At 39.8% G+C, this 19,124-nt stretch overlaps 1 protein-coding gene across 8 annotated transcripts in view; it reads left to right on the top strand.

Moving 5' to 3' along the window:
• Nucleotides 1–19,124, top strand: part of PPP4R4 (protein phosphatase 4 regulatory subunit 4) — a 417,794-nt gene that overhangs the window by 90,441 nt on the left and 308,229 nt on the right. For all 8 annotated transcript variants that reach the window (XM_033953260.1, XM_033953256.1, XM_033953258.1 and 5 more), the window contains one exon: nucleotides 623–770. In XM_033953260.1, the coding sequence (XP_033809151.1) occupies nucleotides 623–770 (148 nt within the window). The remainder of the gene's footprint in view (nucleotides 1–622; nucleotides 771–19,124) is intronic.

Here is a 19,124-nt window from a genome sequence, read left to right as displayed (position 1 = left end):
GAGAGTAGCCACCGCCGCGTCTTTCAAAGAATCGTAAGCCGCGCATGCGCACTGCCTATGTGTTGCTACAGCTCACGGAAAACCGGCGCATGCATAGGAAGTGCGCATGCGCAGCTTACCATTTTATTATATTAGATATATATATATAGAGAGAGAGTTTTCTTGTTTGTTTTGGCTTTGGCATTGGTATATGAACAAGTTCCAGGCTGCACTACTCCCTATATTAGAAATGTCATTGAAGCAGTTTAGATTCTCTACCTCTGTTTGCTGGTTAGAGTAACATAGCCTATTAGTCTGAAGTTGTCTAGCAGGGCTCAAAGAAAGGAAATTTTCAAGTAGGACCAAATTTCACCTTTGTAAGCATTATTTAACTTTTATCAATCGTTAGACCAAGTGAGGTCTAAATATGTTCATCATGTAATGCAAGAAGCTGTACTGTACTTAAGAAATTTCAAAAATTAATAGTTAAATTTTACATATTTATCTTTAACACTAGCATGCTTTTTGTTTTTAATTCTTTTGAACCATCAAATTGATTTAGACTGCAACATTTATCTGTGTTTATTATGCTTTTGGTTTATTTTAGGAAGAAATACCCTATTCATGTTTCTTTTCTAAATAGGAGGTCCTACATATTGCAGGGGTTGAGATGCAGATAACAACTGCGTATTCCTTTTTGACTATTCTCCAAGAGGAACTGGTATCAATTCAAACTTACTGCCACTCATTCCTACAAATAATACTGCAGAACCTGGATCACAGGGATATAGGTAAGGTTTCAGGCATGATTATATTTTATTATCTTACTAGTCTTATAGCCCGTTACATTAACGGGTGCTAGAATATATTTGTGTGTGTCTGTGTTTATTTATTTCTCTCTTTCTCTCTGTCCTTAGCCGCTTTCTGTATTTCTGTCTTTCTTTCTGTGTTTATTTTTCCTCGGTTATCCACCCATTCTCCCTTCCTTTTACCTTCCCTGTGTCCACCACCACCCCTTCACTGCTCCCCTTATCCAGCAGCAGCCCTTCTCCCTTTTTTTTTATCTCCCCCCCCTGTCCATCAGCACCTCTTTCATGTCCCCCTGTACAGCAGTATGCCTCCCTTCCTTTTTCTTCCCCCCCCGTCCATCAGCACCTCTGCTGTCCCCCAGTCCAGCAGTAGGCCTCCCTTTTTTTTTCCCCCCTTGCCCAGGCCTCCCTTCCTTTCTCTCCCCCCCTTCTGTTCCCCTGTCCAGCAACACCCCTTATCTTGCATCTGGCCTCCGGATAGCCGCCGCGGCCTGCAGTTGCCGCGGCCGACAGTCTCCACCTGCATTGCCCCTGCCATGCCATCTTGAAGAGTGTCGAGTGATGACGGAGGCGACGGTGGATTAGCCGCTGGAGGAGGAGACTGGCGGGGAACGGAGAACAGGTTCAGGGCTGCCAGGGGGGAGGAAAGAGGGGAGGAGTGAGCCCGGCTGAGACTGGCAGGAAGAGGAAGGTGGGGCAGGTGAGGCTATCAGGCAAGGGAGAGAGGGGATGCCAGGTGTTTGGGGGTCATGGTTGAGAGTGGCAGGCAATGGGAGGAGAAAACAGCCGCCGCAGCCGACATCCGCCTCGGGGGAAAGAGAGACAGAGATTCGCGCGCATGCGCACTCCTACCTGCGGTGCCCTACAGCTCACAGAAAACGGGAGCACGCAGGTGGGAGTGCGCATGCGCGGCTTAGGGTTTTATTATATTAGATATGCTGTTGATTTGAACTTTAGAATGATTTTGAAAGCCCTTATAAGGATCACTATTTTACCCAAGTAGTGGTTTAGATTGTAAGTTCTTTCGAGCAGCGACTGTCTCCTTTGTGACTCTGTACAGCTCTGCATATGTCTGGTAGCACTCTAGAAATAATAATAGTAGTAGTAGTAGAAAGATGAAGTTTCTTATAATGCTAATAAAATGGAAAGAACTGCAGGAGCTTTTTGACTGTAACTATGCCCATATCTACATACCTATAGTACTGCAGAGTTTAGACCTGTTATCAGAGGGCAAGCAGATAATATATTCTCACATATGGGTGACATCATCCATGGAACCCTGTATGGACTATCCTTTAAAAATTTTAAGACTGCCCATACTGCGTCAAACTAGTGCATTTTTTTTGCCTTTCCATTTCATGTTTTCCTTTGTTTTAGTCATTTCTTTTCTTCTTTCAGTTGAAAAATTTTGGATTTCTCCAAAGTTTGTTTTTTTGGCTTCATAAAAAAGCTAAGAAGCATAAACATATCTCCCCCTGCAAGCTTACTTTGGCATCGTCTCAAGCGTCATCACCCTCAATGCACTAAGTGTTCACTCACCAATGCTAGATCACCATCTCTACAGTTGGTGTTTCCTCTGAGGCGTGCTTCAACATTGAGGTCTCCAACGCAGCCAGCGCCTAATGTACACTTGCCAATATTGGTACCGACACCATCTCTTCAAGAACAGCTTCAAACACTATTGCAGATAGAACTAGTTGGGATGTTGCAGTCGCACCTTGTGCAAATTCCTGTATCAACACACCCAGTTCCAGTCCAGTCCAAGCACTACCCTCAAAGTCCATCAAGGCATCATTCTTAGAAACTATGATTTTGTGCATCCAAGTCAAGAAGCCATCCATCTTCTTTTAAAGAGCAGAGTTCATCATCACATTCTCAACGCTCACCAACTGCAAGGGCTGACATCGAGGAGTATCACTCAGACTTGTTACCACGCTCTTCCAGTGATTATTCTGACTTCTGCAAATGAGTTTTATGGTATTCCTTCTGCACCACCTCCTCATTGAAGATCACCTCAAGAAAGTGTGTCATTTATAAAAACTATCAGACAGATAGAACAGGCACATTCAGTTAACATGGATTCTGAGACAGAACCATGAGCAGAACTCATGGATGCTCTCAACTATAAAGAGTGGCCTAAAGACTGCATAAAAGTTCCTTTCCACAATCTAATGAAAGAAGCCTTATTTAAAAACTGGGAATTCCAGTGGCTCCACAAAGGTTGGATACTCTTTACAGAATCCAGTCTTTCTCAAGCTTTGACAAACCAGTTACACCACCAGTCCTTGGTTGTATGTACTTTAGAGTCTACCTTAAAATGAGTATACGGTTCAAGAACTTACACAAGTAGTCCACTGGGCAGAGAAGGCAGGACATTGGATAAATTTGGATAGAGAGTGTTTTTAGGCTCCATGCTGGCTAGCAGAATTTTAAACTATAATTTCCACATGATATTTTATATGAAATCACTCATCCAAAAAATGTCATTTTTGAGCAATATATACTGTCAGAACATCTTAATTCTTAACAACATTTAGAAACATAGAAGCATGATGGCAGATAAAGGCCAAATAGCCTATCCAGTTTATCTATCCGCAGCATCCACCATCTCTTTTCAAATGAAAGAGACTCGCCTCATGTGCATTTATAGTATCACAAACAAGGTAGTCACACTGAGATTACTAGAATTCCTATTGTTATAGTATTGTTCTGCGAGGCTCATTCATCATTTTATATCTTAACCATCGTTCCTAGGCACCTCAAATAGCCGTGTGAGTATCATAACTCACAAATGGTACAAATCTTCATAGGTCCTTCTCCATCTGATTTTTACTTTTGTGCTTGCTCATTTATTATTTTTTTTCATTAGAAAGGATGTATTATACTTATTTATTTAAACATATAATTAGCTTTTAAAATTATTATTATTTATTGATTTTTAAATTAAATACCAAGTATACACTTGTACAGAAAGCTGGTTAGACAAGATATTACATTCATTAGAGTATAAAACATAGTACACCTTAACAATCTGAAAAAAAACAAAGGAAATATAAGTTTTAGACTAACTCAGCTCAAGTCCTCTATATTAAGATCCAAGGCTTCATATAAGCGAGACAAAGGAAGATATAAATCTGTATATTTAAGGTATGCTATAAACCATTGGACTGAGGTAGGAGTAACATATTAAATTATGGAGCGCTTGATTTCTCCCCATCCAGTTGAGACAAGGCCAAAAAAGCAGTTAATTGTTGAGGTTCGAAGAAAACATATTTAACTGAGTGATGGCAAACAATACACTTACAAGGATGTCTTAAATAGAATGTAGCCCTCAATGAAATGACCCCTGGTCTCAGAAGAAGAAATTCTCTGCGACGTTTTTGCGTTTCTCTTGAGAGATCAGGAAACATTTGTATTTTACATCCAAGAAACTCTTTCTGTTTGTTCTTAAAGAAAATACTCAATAACCATACTTTATCAATTGAAAGAGCTACAGTTAGAATCAATGTGGAAGGTGTTACTATATCCTTATCTGATGTTTCCAAAATTTCAGATACATTCAATGGTGCTTGATCAGGTACTTTAACTGTTGCTGAGGCCCATTCTTATTTGGTAGGTAGTACACTTGACAAAATGTTGGCAAAGTATCTTCCGGGACTTGCAGAATTTCTACCAAGTATCTCCTAAGCATTTCCCTAGGAGTTACCATTGTAAGTCTAGGAAAATTAATTAGTCTCAGATTATTATTTCATGAGTTATTCTCAAGCATTTCTACTTTCCTTCTAAGGTTCACATTGTCTTTAATTAGAGACTCTTGAAGTTGTTTAGAAGATAATAAATCTTGGTCAAGCTTTTGAACTGAGGATTTAGAAACAGTCAGGTCCTCTATTAAAGCTTTAAGCTGCTTAGTATGTTGAATCATTTTATCTTCAATATATTTGAAATTGAGGCTGATAGTCTTAGAAAAATTTTCCACCAAATCCCATAAGAACTCCAGGGTCATTTGAGAGGGCTTTCCCAAAAATGTAAGTTTTTATTGAGTATAAAAATGCTCACCCCAGAAGAAATTTCTTGGCGTTGTTCCATCTGGCCTAGTCCACTTCCCATCACTGAACAGGCCCCTGATTCTCCTGCAGAGACTCCCTGAATAGGGAGATCTGACTCCATGCTCTCAGATGTAATGCTGGCCGCCTCAGGAGAAAGGACCTCCCCCAACTCCGGTGTTTCCTCGCCTCTTGGAGAACTAGTAATCTGAGGCTGCAGAAGTGGTGCTCGCATATTGGGACTAAAGGTGGTATCCAGCCCAAGAGGAGCAACTCCGGTCTCGCCAAGCCCCAGCGACCTCAGCTGGCTGCCCTCCGATGTCATCGCTGTAACTCCCTACATCTGCTGCACTAATTCTTCTATGTTGCCAAAAGTCGGCACTCCGGAGCGCTTTGAGGCGCCAACAGCACTCCTGCCTCTCCTCTTCAGCATCACTAAGGAAATTTCAGGCTACACAAGCCATCAACGAAGAAAAATGAACGGTTCAGGTGCGTACTTCTCAGTACGTCTATGCAGCAGCCATCTTGAATCTCGGCCTCTATAACTTAGCTTTTATGCATGCAGCAGCACCACCCCTTCCAACTCGTTTCAAAATTTCCTCTGGGCCGGGCCTATATATTGTATACTCGCACAGCAAAAATAAAATAAAATATATTTAGATAAAACTCTTATCGGTCCTAACCAATCTTTACTCTTAATCTCTATGTCCTCACCATACATAACTAGGAGAAAATCTCTTACTTAGTATTGCTTAGCTGTAACAATTACTACTTAGAAGAACTGCCGGAATGCCTTTCAAAATGACCGTGGCATTCAACTCAATGTTTTTTTAAAGGGAAATAAATCTCTGACGTCACAAGATATGTTAAACATCAAACCGCTGCGCAAAGTTCTTAAAGCTACACCCGCCTCACTGTCAGAAAAATACCCTTAGCATAGAACCATTCAGACTTCCTTCTATTCCACCACTGCCATCCATTTTGCGTTTTCATTCAGACCATTTGGCATATATGTGTTTAATTCGAATATCCACCTGAGTTCATTCAGGTTCAAAGTTCTTTCAAAATTACCTCCCTCCCATCCCACTTCAACTGAATCAGTGGTTCGCCATTTTAAATCCTGCAGACTATAACATAGTAACATAGTAGATGACGGCAGATAAAGACCCGAATGGTCCATCCAGTCTGCCCAACCTGATTCAATTTAAATTATTATTTTATTTTATTATTTTTTTTTTTTTCTTCTTAGCTATTTCTGGGCGAGAATCCAAAGCTTTACCCGGTACTGTGCTTGGGTTCCAACTGCCAAAATCTCTGTTAAGACTTACTCCAGCCCATCTACACCCTCCCAGCCATTGAAGTCCTCCCCTGCCCATCCTCCTCCAAACGGCCATGCACAGACACAGACCGTACAAGTCTGCCCAGTAACTGGCCTAGTTCAATCTTTAATATTATTTTCTGATTCTAAATCTTCTGTGTTCATCCCACGCTTCTTTGAACTCAGTCACAGTTTTACTCTCCACCATCTCTCTCGGGAGCGCATTCCAGGCATCCACCACCCTCTCCGCAAAGTAGAATTTCCTAACATTGCCCCTGAATCTACCACCCCTCAACCTCAAATTATGTCCTCTGGTTTTACCATTTTCCTTTCTCTGGAAAAGATTTTGTTCTACGTTAATACCCTTTAAGTATTTGAACGTCTGAATCATATCTCCCCTGTCTCTCCTTTCCTCTAGGGTATACATATTCAGGGCTTCCAGTCTCTCCTCATACGTCTTCTGGCGCAAGCCTCCTATCATTTTCGTCGCCCTCCTCTGGACCGCCTCAAGTCTTCTTACGTCTTTCGCCAGATACGGTCTCCAAAACTGAACACAATACTCCAAGTGGGGCCTCACCAATGACCTGTACAGGGGCATCAACACCTTCTTCCTTCTACTGACTACGCCTCTCTTTATACAGCCCAGAATCCTTCTGGCAGCAGCCACTGCCTTGTCACACTGTTTTTTTCGCCTTTAGATCTTCGGACACTATCACCCCAAGGTCCCTCTCCCCGTCCGTGCATATCAGCTTCTCTCCTCCCAGCATATACGGTTCCTTCCTATTATTAATCCCCAAATGCATTACTCTGCATTTCTTTGCATTGAATTTTAGTTGCCAGGCATTAGACCATTCCTCTAACTTTTGCAGATCCTTTTTCATATTTTCCACTCCCTCTTCGGTGTCTACTCTGTTACAAATCTTGGTATCATCTGCAAAAAGGCACATTTTTCCTTCTAACCCTTCAGCAATGTCACTTACATACATATTGAACAGGATTGGCCCCAGCACCGAACCCTGAGGGACTCCACTAGTCCCTTCCTTCGAGCGACTTCCATTAACCACCACCCTCTGGCGTCTGTCCGACAGCCAGTTTCTGACCCAGTTCACCACTTTGGGTCCTAACTTCAGCCCTTCAAGTTTGTTCAACAGCCTCTTATGAGGAACTGTATCAAAGGCTTTGCTGAAATCCAAGTAAATTACATCTAGCATATGTCCTCGATCCAGCTCTCTGGTCACCCAATCAAAAAATTCAATCAGGTTCGTTTGGCACGATTTACCTTTTGTAAAGCCATGTTGCCTCGGATCCTGTAACCCATTAGATTCAAGGAAATACACTATCCTTTCTTTCAGCAACACTTCCATTATTTTTCCAACAACTGAAGTGAGGCTCACCGGCCTGTAGTTTCCTGCTTCATCCCTGTGACCACTTTTATGAATAGGGACCACATCCGCTCTCCTCCAATCCCCAGGAATCACTCCCGTCTCCAGAGATTTGTTGAACAAGTCTTTAATAGGACTCGCCAGAACCTCTCTGAGCTCCCTTAGTATCCTGGGATGGATCCCGTCTGGTCCCATCGCTTTGTCCACCTTCAGTTTTTCAAGTTGCTCATAAACACCCTCCTCCATGAACGGCGCAGAATCTACTCCATTTTCTCGTGTAACTTTGCCAGACAATCTCGGTCCTTCTCCAGGATTTTCTTCTGTGAACACAGAACAGAAGTATTTGTTTAGCACATTTGCTTTCTCCTCATCACTCTCCACATATTTGTTCCCAGCATCTTTCAGCCTAGCAATTCCATTTTTTATCTTCCTCCTTTCACTAATATATCTGAAAAAATTTTTATCTCCTTGTTTTACATTTTTAGCCATTTGTTCTTCCGCCTGTGCCTTCGCAAAACGTATCTCTCTCTTGGCTTCTTTCAGTTTCACCCTGTAGTCCTTTCTGCTCTCCTCTTCTTGGGTTTTTTTATATTTCATGAACGCCAACTCTTTCGCCTTTATTTTCTCAGCCACTAGGTTTGAGAACCATATCGGCTTCCTTTTTCTCTTGTTTTTATTGATTTTCTTCACATAAAGGTCCGTAGCCATTTTTATCGCTCCTTTTAGCTTAGACCACTGTCTTTCCACTTCTCTTATGTCCTCCCATCCTAACAGCTCTTTCTTCAGGTACTTTCCCATTGCATTAAAGTCCGTACGTTTGAAATCTAGGACTTTAAGTATCGTGCGGCCGCTCTCCACTTTAGCCGTTATATTAAACCAAACCGTTTGATGATCGCTACTACCCAGGTGAGCACCCACTCGAACATTAGAGATACTCTCTCCATTTGTGAGGACCAGATCCAATATCGCTTTTTCCCTTGTGGGTTCCATCACCATTTGTCTGAGCAGAGCCTCTTGAAAGGCATCCACAATCTCCCTACTTCTTTCCGATTCCGCAGACGGAACATTCCAGTCCGCATCCGGCAGGTTGAAATCTCCCAACAGCAGAACCTCCTCTTTCCTTCCAAACTTTTGGATATCCACAATCAGATCCTTATCAATTTGCTGCGATTGAGTCGGAGGTCTGTAGACTACACCCACGTAGATGGAAGTTCCATCTTCTCTTTTCAGAGCAATCCATATCGCTTCTTCCTCTCCCCAGGTCCCTTGCATTTCGGTCGCTTGGATATTGATCTTTACATAGAGAGCTACTCCTCCACCTTTATGACCATCTCTGTCCTTCCTAAAAAGATTATATCCCGGTATGTTTGCATCCCATCCATGTGATTCACTGAACCATGTCTCTGTGATAGCAACAATATCTAGATCTGCCTCTAATATCAGGGCTTGCAGATCATGAACTTTGTTGCTTAGACTGCGAGCATTTGTGGTCATCGCTTTCCAGCTATTTTTCAGCGATAATCTCCTTTTTCGTATGGATTTTTGTGTCGTTTCACTTTCCGTTGCAATACTAAGAAATGAGTTGCTGATATTGCTTATGTTGCAGCCTTTACTACTATCACATCTTTTCTTTTGCCGGGGGTGGTCTCTATAATTGTCCTTCGTACATACACCACCCCCACCTTCTAGTTTAAATGCCTAGAAAAATATTGTCTAAATTTCTCTGCAAGGTTTCTTTTTCCTGCTGTAGTAATATGTAGCCCATCAGTGCAATATAGCTTCTTGTCCTTCCATGTATTTCCCCATCCTCCTATGTACCTGAAGCCTTCTTGATGACACCAGGCTCTGAGCCATCTATTAAAGTCCTCTGTGTTTTTCACTCTTTGCTCTCCTTTTCCATATGCAGGCAGTATTTCAGAAAAAGCTAAAGTCTTTACAAAAGGTTTCACGCCCTCACCAAGCTCCCGAAAAGCTTTCTGTGCTGCAAGTGTGGAGTTGTTGGCCAGGTCATTTGTTCCCAGATGGATAACAACATCAGTGTTAAAATCCTTAGTTTCTTCCTTAATTATAGTCGGTATTTGCCTGGAACTCCTGGTAGCTGAGGATCCTGGAAGACATTTCACTATTTTGGTCTCCTCACCCTGTGTTCCAAGGTTAATGCCTCTGATGATGGAATCCCCCAACAGTAATAGTTTTCTGTTTTTGGCTTTTTTATTTGTACTTAGGGTGCGCTTGTTCTCTTGAGTTACCTTCATTGGTTCCAGTTCCACCTCCCTTCTGTTTTCTTGAGTATCGCAGTGTACTAGTGGTGCGAAGGAATTCTGTAGAGGTAATATTAGTGAAGGTGGATGTTTCTGTGTTACATGTCGCAGTCTTCCTGAGCCTACTGTGACCCATTTATTCCTGGGCTGTTTTATTCTTTGAGGTAGAGGTGGTAAGTTGGTATGATTTTGTGGAGTGATGGAAGCTGCTTTAATTGTATTCAATTCCTGTTTAAGTTTGCAGAGCTCCTCCTTAATACTGGCAAGTTGAAGACAGATGGGGCAAGCCTTAAGCCTCCAAATAGTATGTCTTGGAATTAAAGCACCACAGTGATTGCATAGAATAAAGGTCATCTTGATTGGTTGTGAAGTGACCAGAAATATAGGCTCTATACCACCTAAAACACAGTATTTTAAACAAAAATGCAGGAAGAGGAAATAAGATTTAACAGAGGAAAGAGAAGGATTTATTTTTTGTGCTTTTTTATATTTTTTTTTAGTAAGAAACAGGGAGGAGAAGAGAAATTAAGCAGATATAATGCTGAAAACCAGTGAAAAGAGCAGAATATGAAATGTTGAGTAACTTAGCTTTTAGAAGTTCACAGGGCAGCCTTGTTTCAGCAATGTCCCAAAGATAATGCAATTAACCTTAGAAGTAAAACAGAGCCCCTCCCTTCTCCACCTAATCAGACACAATGGCTAAAAACTAGTGAGTCAGAAATATAGGCTCTATACCACCTAAAACACAGTATTTTAAACAAAAATGCAGGTTCTATCAGTGCTACCCTAAAACACAGGATTTATAACAGGATTTTCCCTACTTTAGTCACCCTGAGCCACAGGCACCAGAAATATAGGCTCTATACCACCTAAAACACAGTATTTTAAACAAAAATGCAGGAAGAGGAAATAAGATTTAACAGAGGAAAGAGAAGGATTTATTTTTTTGTGCTTTTTTATATTTTTTTTTTAGTAAGAAACAGGGAGGAGAAGAGAAATTAAGCAGATATAATGCTGAAAACCAGTGAAAAGAGCAGAATATGAAATGTTGAGTAACTTAGCTTTTAGAAGTTCACAGGGCAGCCTTGTTTCAGCAATGTCCCAAAGATAATGCAATTAACCTTAGAAGTAAAACAGAGCCCCTCCCTTCTCCACCTAATCAGACACAATGGCTAAAAACTAGTGAGTCAGAAATATAGGCTCTATACCACCTAAAACACAGTATTTTAAACAAAAATGCAGGTTCTATTAGTGCTACCCTAAAACACAGGATTTATAACAGGATTTTCCCTACTTTAGTCACCCTGAGCCACAGGCACCAGAAATATAGGCTCTATACCACCTAAAACACAGTATTTTAAACAAAAATGCAGGAAGAGGAAATAAGATTTAACAGAGGAAAGAGAAGGATTTATTTTTTTGTGCTTTTTTATATTTTTTTTTTAGTAAGAAACAGGGAGGAGAAGAGAAATTAAGCAGATATAATGCTGAAAACCAGTGAAAAGAGCAGAATATGAAATGTTGAGTAACTTAGCTTTTAGAAGTTCACAGGGCAGCCTTGTTTCAGCAATGACTATGATTCATTAAGATCCAATTCCGTACTAAAGGAGCAGTTTCATTCTGGGTGTAAACATGTGACTTGTGCTCATTCAATCTAAGTTTGACAGGTCTGGTAGTGGACCAATATACATCTTCTTACATGGGCATTGGATCATATAGATCACACAAGAGGTATTACAGTCAGTTGTAGATCGTGCTTGGTAAGTCTTCCCAGTATTAGGGTCTATCCAGTGATCACCTGCCATAGTAAAAGGATACCATTGGCAATTTCCACAATTAGTCTGGTGCCCTTTCCACTGCTGTCATTTATTTAATTGGATGCATGAATTCACCAATTCTCCTATGTTCTTTGTTCTACAATAGAAAAATAATGGTTTATCCCATATTGTATCACACATTAATTGTGCAGCTTGCCAATGAGTTAAGATTATTCTATTGATTTTAGATGTGAGGGGGAAAAGTTTTGAACAAGCATAACAAGAGTCATTTGTTGTTCTATCTTGTTTGTATTCCCAACAGTACATTTCTCTGAGCATACTTTACTGTCAAGTATGCTTGTTGAATGACTTGTCTTGGGTAACCCTGTTGAGTGAACCTCTGGTTCATCATTCATGCTTGTATTTGAAATTCCTCCATAGAATAACAAATCCTTTGCAGCCATAAAGATTGGCTGATTGGGAGACTCTTTTTTTAGCTGGTCCGGATGGAAACTATGATATCTCAAAACGCTATTCCTATCAGTTGGCTTTCGAAATAAGGTGGTCCTTAAAGTCCTCTGTTTTTTCATGATTTTCAAATCCAAAAAAGGCTATCTCCTTCTGATGTATATTAGCTGTAAATTGAATATTGGAGTCCTGTTGATTCAACCATGTCACAAACTCATTGAGTTCATCCATAGTAGAAGACCAAATCAAAAAATGTCATCCAAAAATCTCTTCCAAATAATAATTTATTTGAAACCACTCTGATCCATACAGATGTTGTTCTTCAAGAATGGCCATATATAAAGTAGCTAATGAAGGAGCCAATGAGGCCCCCATTGCTATACCATGGATCTGTTGATAATACTCTCCATTAAGTTTCAAGTTTATTTAGGCTTGATATACCGCTTTAATTACCAAAGGGGTTTACATTGTACAAAAATTTAAAATATAAGTGAAAAGGGGGGAATGGCAATACAAGTTACAAGATATTACTGACGAGACATGCTACAAAAGGGAAATGGCTGGGATACATTTCATAAAAATAAAAAGAAGGGGAATGGCAAGTCCGAAAAAGCTCTTAGTCAATACTAATTTGGATAATTGAATAAAAAAAAAAGATGTGTAATTCTTGTACACATTATTTGTTGATCAAAGATCCCCTGCAGCTATTGTAAAGCTTTATCCATATGAATCATGGTATAGAGAGCTGTTACATCTAAGGTCACCTAGAGACTAGAAAGTATATTCCCCTCCTCTAAAATTCTAGAATCACTAGCTTTTTTGTTTTATTTTATCATTTTTGAGGCATTTTTTGGTGCCAAAACACTGCTGCCATGGCCATCTTGGATTTCCCCAATTTTTTTTTTTCAATGCAAGAACATAAGAATTGCCATACTGGGACAAACTGAAAGACAATCAAGCCCAGTATATTGTTTCCAACAGTGACCAACCCAGGTCACAAGTACCTAGTTAGATCCCAAGTAGTAAAACAGATTTTATGCTGCTTATCCTAGGAATAAGCAATGGATTTCCCCAAGCCATCTCAATAATGGACTATGGACTTTTCTGTTTGGAAATTATCCAGATCTTTTTTAAACCCCACTAAGCTAACTGATTTCAGCACATTCTCCAGCAAGGAATTCCAAAGTTTAATTACACGTTGTGTGAAGAAATATTTTAAGAACATAAGAATTACCGCTGCAGGGACAGACCAGTGGTCCATCGTGCCCAGCAGTCCGCTCACACAGCGGCCCTTAGGTCAAAGACCAGTGCCCTAATTGAGTCTAGCCTTATCGCCTGCAACTTTTTAGCGCGTGCTAACCCCCGGGCTAGCCGAAAAACTACCGCCTGCTCAAGAGGAGGCGGTAGTGGCTAGCGCAGCCTGCAAATTAGCACACGCTATTACACGTGTTAAACCGCTAATGCGGCTTCGTAAAAGGAGCCCTAAATGTCATTTGCCATTTTGATGCCCAATCTCCCAAAGTCATCTTGCAATTTTTCACAATCCTTTTGTGATTTAACAACTTTGAACAACTTTGTCATCAGCAAACTTAATTATCTCACTAGTTATTTTCATCTCTAGAACATTGATAAATATGTTCAAGTTTCAAGTTTATTCATGGCTTGATATACCGACCAAGAAATTACTATTAAATGGTTATTCTATAGTTCTATATCTATATCTATCTATCTCTATCTCTATCTATGTCAAAAACCATTAAATCCTTAGATTGGTGGACATTCATACAATTCTTATCTTGTTTTAGATTTTAAATATCAAAAATGTGGGGGCAAGCCTCAGAACCTGGAGTCAATTTCTCCCATTTTTCTGGGACCTTCACAAAGAAGAAACCATCCTCTTTTACACTCCTTATAGCATCATAGGCTTGAGACCCACCTCCCTGCCAGCTATCTTGCTTTAATTTAATTTAATAACACAATTTAACTAACTATATTCCCTCTTTTATCAATCTTATTAACTGTTTATTTCATCCAAAATTATTTTAAAACCAATTAAAAAATATATTATTAATTTAATACTAACTCATTCAAATTATCCTTATACATGACCACATACCAATCTAATCCTCAGAGTGCTACTACCTAGAAAAACTTAAAAATGCTTAATTGTGAAAGTGCATCAGTGCTTGAAGATACTTAATTAACTTTAAAATTCATTCATCACAGTTCATCGTTGTTCATTTCATAAAATACTCACGACGTTTCAATTTATTAATTTATTTCATAAAAAGTTTACGAAGATTAAATTCATTCAATAACTTAGTCCATAAAGTGCTCAGTGTGTGCTTCTGATGTATTATGCAAACGCCTATCATTTATTAGTTCAATGATCGCAATTCATATTAGCGATTGAAAAAATCAAATACTTAGCTTTGATCCACTCGGTTTTATTGCCTTCTTAATTGTAACCGTTGCTGAAATCAAATGTAATCATCCAACAAGGCCTACGTTTCACGGGACTGACTTACAACCCGCTGCGTCAGGGATATCTTTCTTCACAATGCCTCTTTAATGTAGCCTCACGTCTCTGTAGATTCTGAACAGCTAGTTTCTTCTTTGTTAAGGTCCCAGAAAAATGGGAGAAATTGACTCCAGGTTCTGAGGCTTGCCCCCACATTTTTGATATTAAAAATCTAAAAGAAGATAAGAATTGTACGAATGTCCACCAATCTAAGGATTTAATGGATTTTGATATATATATATATACACACACACACACCGACCATCACATGTATCTGGGTGGTTTACAATATCACAAATTAAAAAGGTTTAATATAAATAGGTAAAATAAAATATTATGGGATAAACCTAAAACTATGACAATTGAGACTGATTAGAAACAAGAGAATTTTTTGGGGATAGGAAAGTATTAATTACAATGATAAATATAAAGGGAGGGGAAGTAATGAGAGGAAGATAGGGATATCGCTTCTTAAAAGTGTTTTTTTTTTAAATTTATTTTCTCACTCACTTATTTCCTACTTATTGGTAGGCATCTTTAAAGAGAAAGGTTTTATGATTTGTTTTAAATTTAAAAAAATAGCGATCCCAGCACAGACCCCAAGGAACCGCACTGTTTACCCTTCTCCATTCAGAATATTGACAATTTAAACTTACTCTCTTTTCTGTCTTTCAACCAATTCTTAATCCATAATAGGACATTACCTCTTATCCCATGAATTTCTAATTTCCTTAGAGGTTTTTCATGAGGTACTTGGTCAAATGCCTTTTGAAAATCCAAATACAGAATATCAGCCAACTCATTTTTATCCACGTGTTCATTCAGCCTGTCAAAGAAATGCAGTAGATTGGTGAGGCAAGATTTCCCTTGACTAAATCCATTCTGGCTTTCTCTCATTAACCCATGCTTATGTATATGTTCTGTCATTTTGCTCTTTATAATAGCCTCTACCATTTTGCCCAACACTGAAGTCAGACTCGCTAGTCTATAATTTCGCAGATCACCTCTGAAACCCTTTTTAAAAAATCAGCATTACATTAGCTCTATTCTTTCCCCCCTTCTAATGTCCCAAGTTAGTACCCCCTTCCTTTCCCATTCTGTGTCTCAAACCTGTAATGATAATGTTTATGGTTTCCTCCCCCTTCTCTCATTAAATATTTTCTGTCTCCATTTCCGCCGCCCGGGATCTCTCCCTGTCTGCCCTCCTCACTGAAGCCGCTGCTGCAGATTTTCTCCCTGCCTCCCCACCAAACCCCCGAAGCCAACCCTGCCACGCTCCATTCTGCCCCGAAGCCAACCCTGCCATGCTCCACCCCCCCGTCCCGTCGACGATGCAGCAGCAGAGAAGGCCAGGCGCATGTAGTGACTGCACAAGCGGCCGACCCACAAACCTTCCCTCTGACGTCAATTTTGATGTTGGAGAGGAAGTTCCAGGCCAGCCAGGCAGCGATTGGCTGGCCCAGAACTTTCTCTCCGACATCAGAATTGACGTCAGGGGAAGGCTTGTGGGCCGACCGCTTGTGAAGTCGCTGCATGTGCCTGGCCCTTCTCTGTTGCTACATCGTCAGCGTGGTGGGGGTGGGGGTGGAAATGGAGCATGGCAGGGTCAGCTTCAGGTTGGGGCAGGGAGAAAATCTGTGGCAGCGGCAGTTGTGGCTTGAGTGAGTGGGGCAGGCAGGGAGAGATCCTGGGTGGTAGTCAGCCCACATACCCCCTAGGGTACGCGTACCACAGGTTGAGAAACACTGTGCTATAGAAATGATAGCAGTAGTAATTGTACAACAGAAAAAACAGTCAGAAGTAGGTTGAATCATAATCTTGTGGTAAGTATACAATTATATAATATGAATTGAGAGCACACAACCTGGTAAACGCAAACAAGCACAAATCTTTATGGCTGCAGTATTGATCACAGCTGCTTCAGAAATCTTGTGGAAACTTAGAACCATAAAAAAGTTTTTTGATTTGGCTTCTTTTAGTACAATCCTCTATCCTATCTACCCTGGATTATTGTAATATTATCTATTTGGGATCATATAAGAAAACACTTACCAGACTGCGTTCTAGTACAGAACACAGCAGTACATTTGATTTTTGGCTTATAAAAATATGATCACGTAAGTCCTTTTTATTAGCAGCTCCACTGGCTTCCTTTCAAAGCCAGAGTCATCTTTAAATTTGATTGTATTTGTTTTAAAGCACTCTTTGGTTTAATACCAACATACCTATCCTCCCAATTTAAATCATACATGTCAAGTAAGAATACAAGAAATTCTGGTATGTTTATGTATCCCACTCCAAAAGCATGTCATTTCACGAGTTCTTTGGAAAAAGACACTCGCTTTCCAAGCTGGAAAAACAAATTCTTGGATGAGTTCTTTGATTGCTCAAACACAATCCTATTATGCATTTAGAAAGCCGATGAAAACTTACCTGTTTGAAAGGTTTGTACGTTAATTTTATAGTTATATTCTCAGATTTTATATTTTTATCGAAATGTATTCTCTGACTCTGTATTTTCACTGAAATGTAACAGTTCTCTTGATGTGAACCACCCAGAACTATTGGTTGGGCGGTATATAAAAAAATAAAATTATTATTAAATTATTGTTGCTTCAGTCTGCTTATTTGCATTGCCAGATTGTGTGCTCTTAATTCATACTATATAGTTATCACAAGATTATGACTCCTGTTGCAGATTTTGGAGTGCCAAAACACAGTCCATTGCTGAATCGTCTGCTCTTGGTGGACATTGAGAGCTCTCTGTAAAATTGGTGTCTGAACTTCTTTTGGCCTCCTAGCTCTACTTCTGACTTGCCATATTGACCTCTACCTAACTGATCTTGCCATCATTTCGATAACCACTACCAAATGCCCAAAATACTTACTAGTATTTATAAGAACCAGTTACTTCTGGCCTCATGAAGGGACTTACAAAGGGACAAACCTCTTGCTTCCATCCTTTTGCAGATGCTCTGCTAGCATTGAGTCATGAAATTGGGTCAGAAATGTCAGCAGCATTGTGACATCATAATGGGTATGATTACCATCAAGCAGCATTGCTTACTTGAAAAAACTACAGTAGAATCAGCTTTTAAGAGGTCAACATATGTAATCAATCCTAATAAGCTCTCTTTTATTGAGATTTTAAAAAGTAACTCAGGATTTACATTAGTGCAGATTGCTGCTTACATTGGAGAAGATAAACCCATATGCATACAATATTTAGTTGTTTGATTCACGTGAGGCTTGCTTCTTTAGAACCTTCTATCAAGCCTTCTGCTGATTAGGGGGGCTTGAATGTGGTACTGACTTGACTGATGAAAGCTCCCTTTGAGTCATGAGGCTCCTGTGAGCTGCTCAGTCCTGCTGCTTCTTGATAATGATGCTTTTATTCAGTGGTGTAGCTTTTAAATTTGCTAGAATACTCATGGTTTGCAGCTGTTATGGTTCCATCAGTTTTTGGTTAGGTTGGGATGTTGCAAAGCTCAGTTTTATTTTGGTTTGGGTTTTTGTACCATACCACTTTGAATTTGAGAAGATATTGAAGACTATCTATTTTTATAAATACAGTAATTAAAGAATAAAACACCTGACCTTGAAAGGTCTTATTTTTAATGACAGTTGTTGCAGTATTCACTCTGTGAGCACCAATTATAAATGGTTTATCTAGGCAATACAGAATTTTGTTTTATAATAAGATGGTTTTTCCTAATGTAGTGCTGGACTTCCATCTTATCCCATAAATTGTACCTCAATAGTTTTTCCCAGGTTGCATGACTACAAAGGTAAACATGCATTATGCATATTGGATTACAAGAAAGCCCTGCCCACCTATTGGAGTAGACTAAATCTCTTAGAAAGTCTACACAGGCTTTCATTTCTTTTGAGCCCAATATGTGAGTACTTGGTGCTGCTATTGTTAAATGTGTTATGTCCAGATGGGCTAGACTGTGGAAGGTTTAGTTTTTTCCACTCAGATTATAGCTGTGAAGATGGCATTTAGAGAAAATGAAGTTGTTTACTTGTAACAGATAATCTTAGAAGACAACAGGATATCCATCCTCAAAAAAGAAACCTTCTGCCTCCTCTAAGAGTCACTTCTCCCTCCGTATCGCGGTTTCAGCAATCACGGTTTCGATGATTCACGGTTTTTAGCTTGCTGGCTCCTCCCAAATTACATCAGCTTGCATAGAGAAATCGCTGATTCCAAGCGTTTACAGAGAAAATTGCTGATTCCCAGCACTTTCTTCACCGTATTTTGCCTCTCCTTCAGGAACAAGCTAGGTCTCCCACCATGTTATTTGCAGTTTCACCCTATTCACGATGGTTTTTAATAGAAAATATCGAATAACATATGAAAAAGTTATTCACGATTTTTTTGTATTTGCGGTTCTGTTAATCCCCTATCACAGCAAATACAGAGGGAGAAGTGTAAAAGCTTTGTACCAAACTCAAGTGGAACCCTATAATGATTTCTTACATATGCTTAGTAGAGCAGTTTGGAAAGCTCATAGCCTGGGACCAGAGCAGTGTAAACAAGGCTTCTGTTGAATGAGAACACCCATTTGTGATGAATGGTATCC

Source organism: Geotrypetes seraphini, chromosome 7 (assembly GCF_902459505.1).
Source record: "Geotrypetes seraphini chromosome 7, aGeoSer1.1, whole genome shotgun sequence".
In the NCBI taxonomy this organism is placed as follows: Eukaryota; Metazoa; Chordata; class Amphibia; order Gymnophiona; family Dermophiidae; genus Geotrypetes; species Geotrypetes seraphini.
This window is presented reverse-complemented; position numbering and strand designations above follow the sequence as displayed.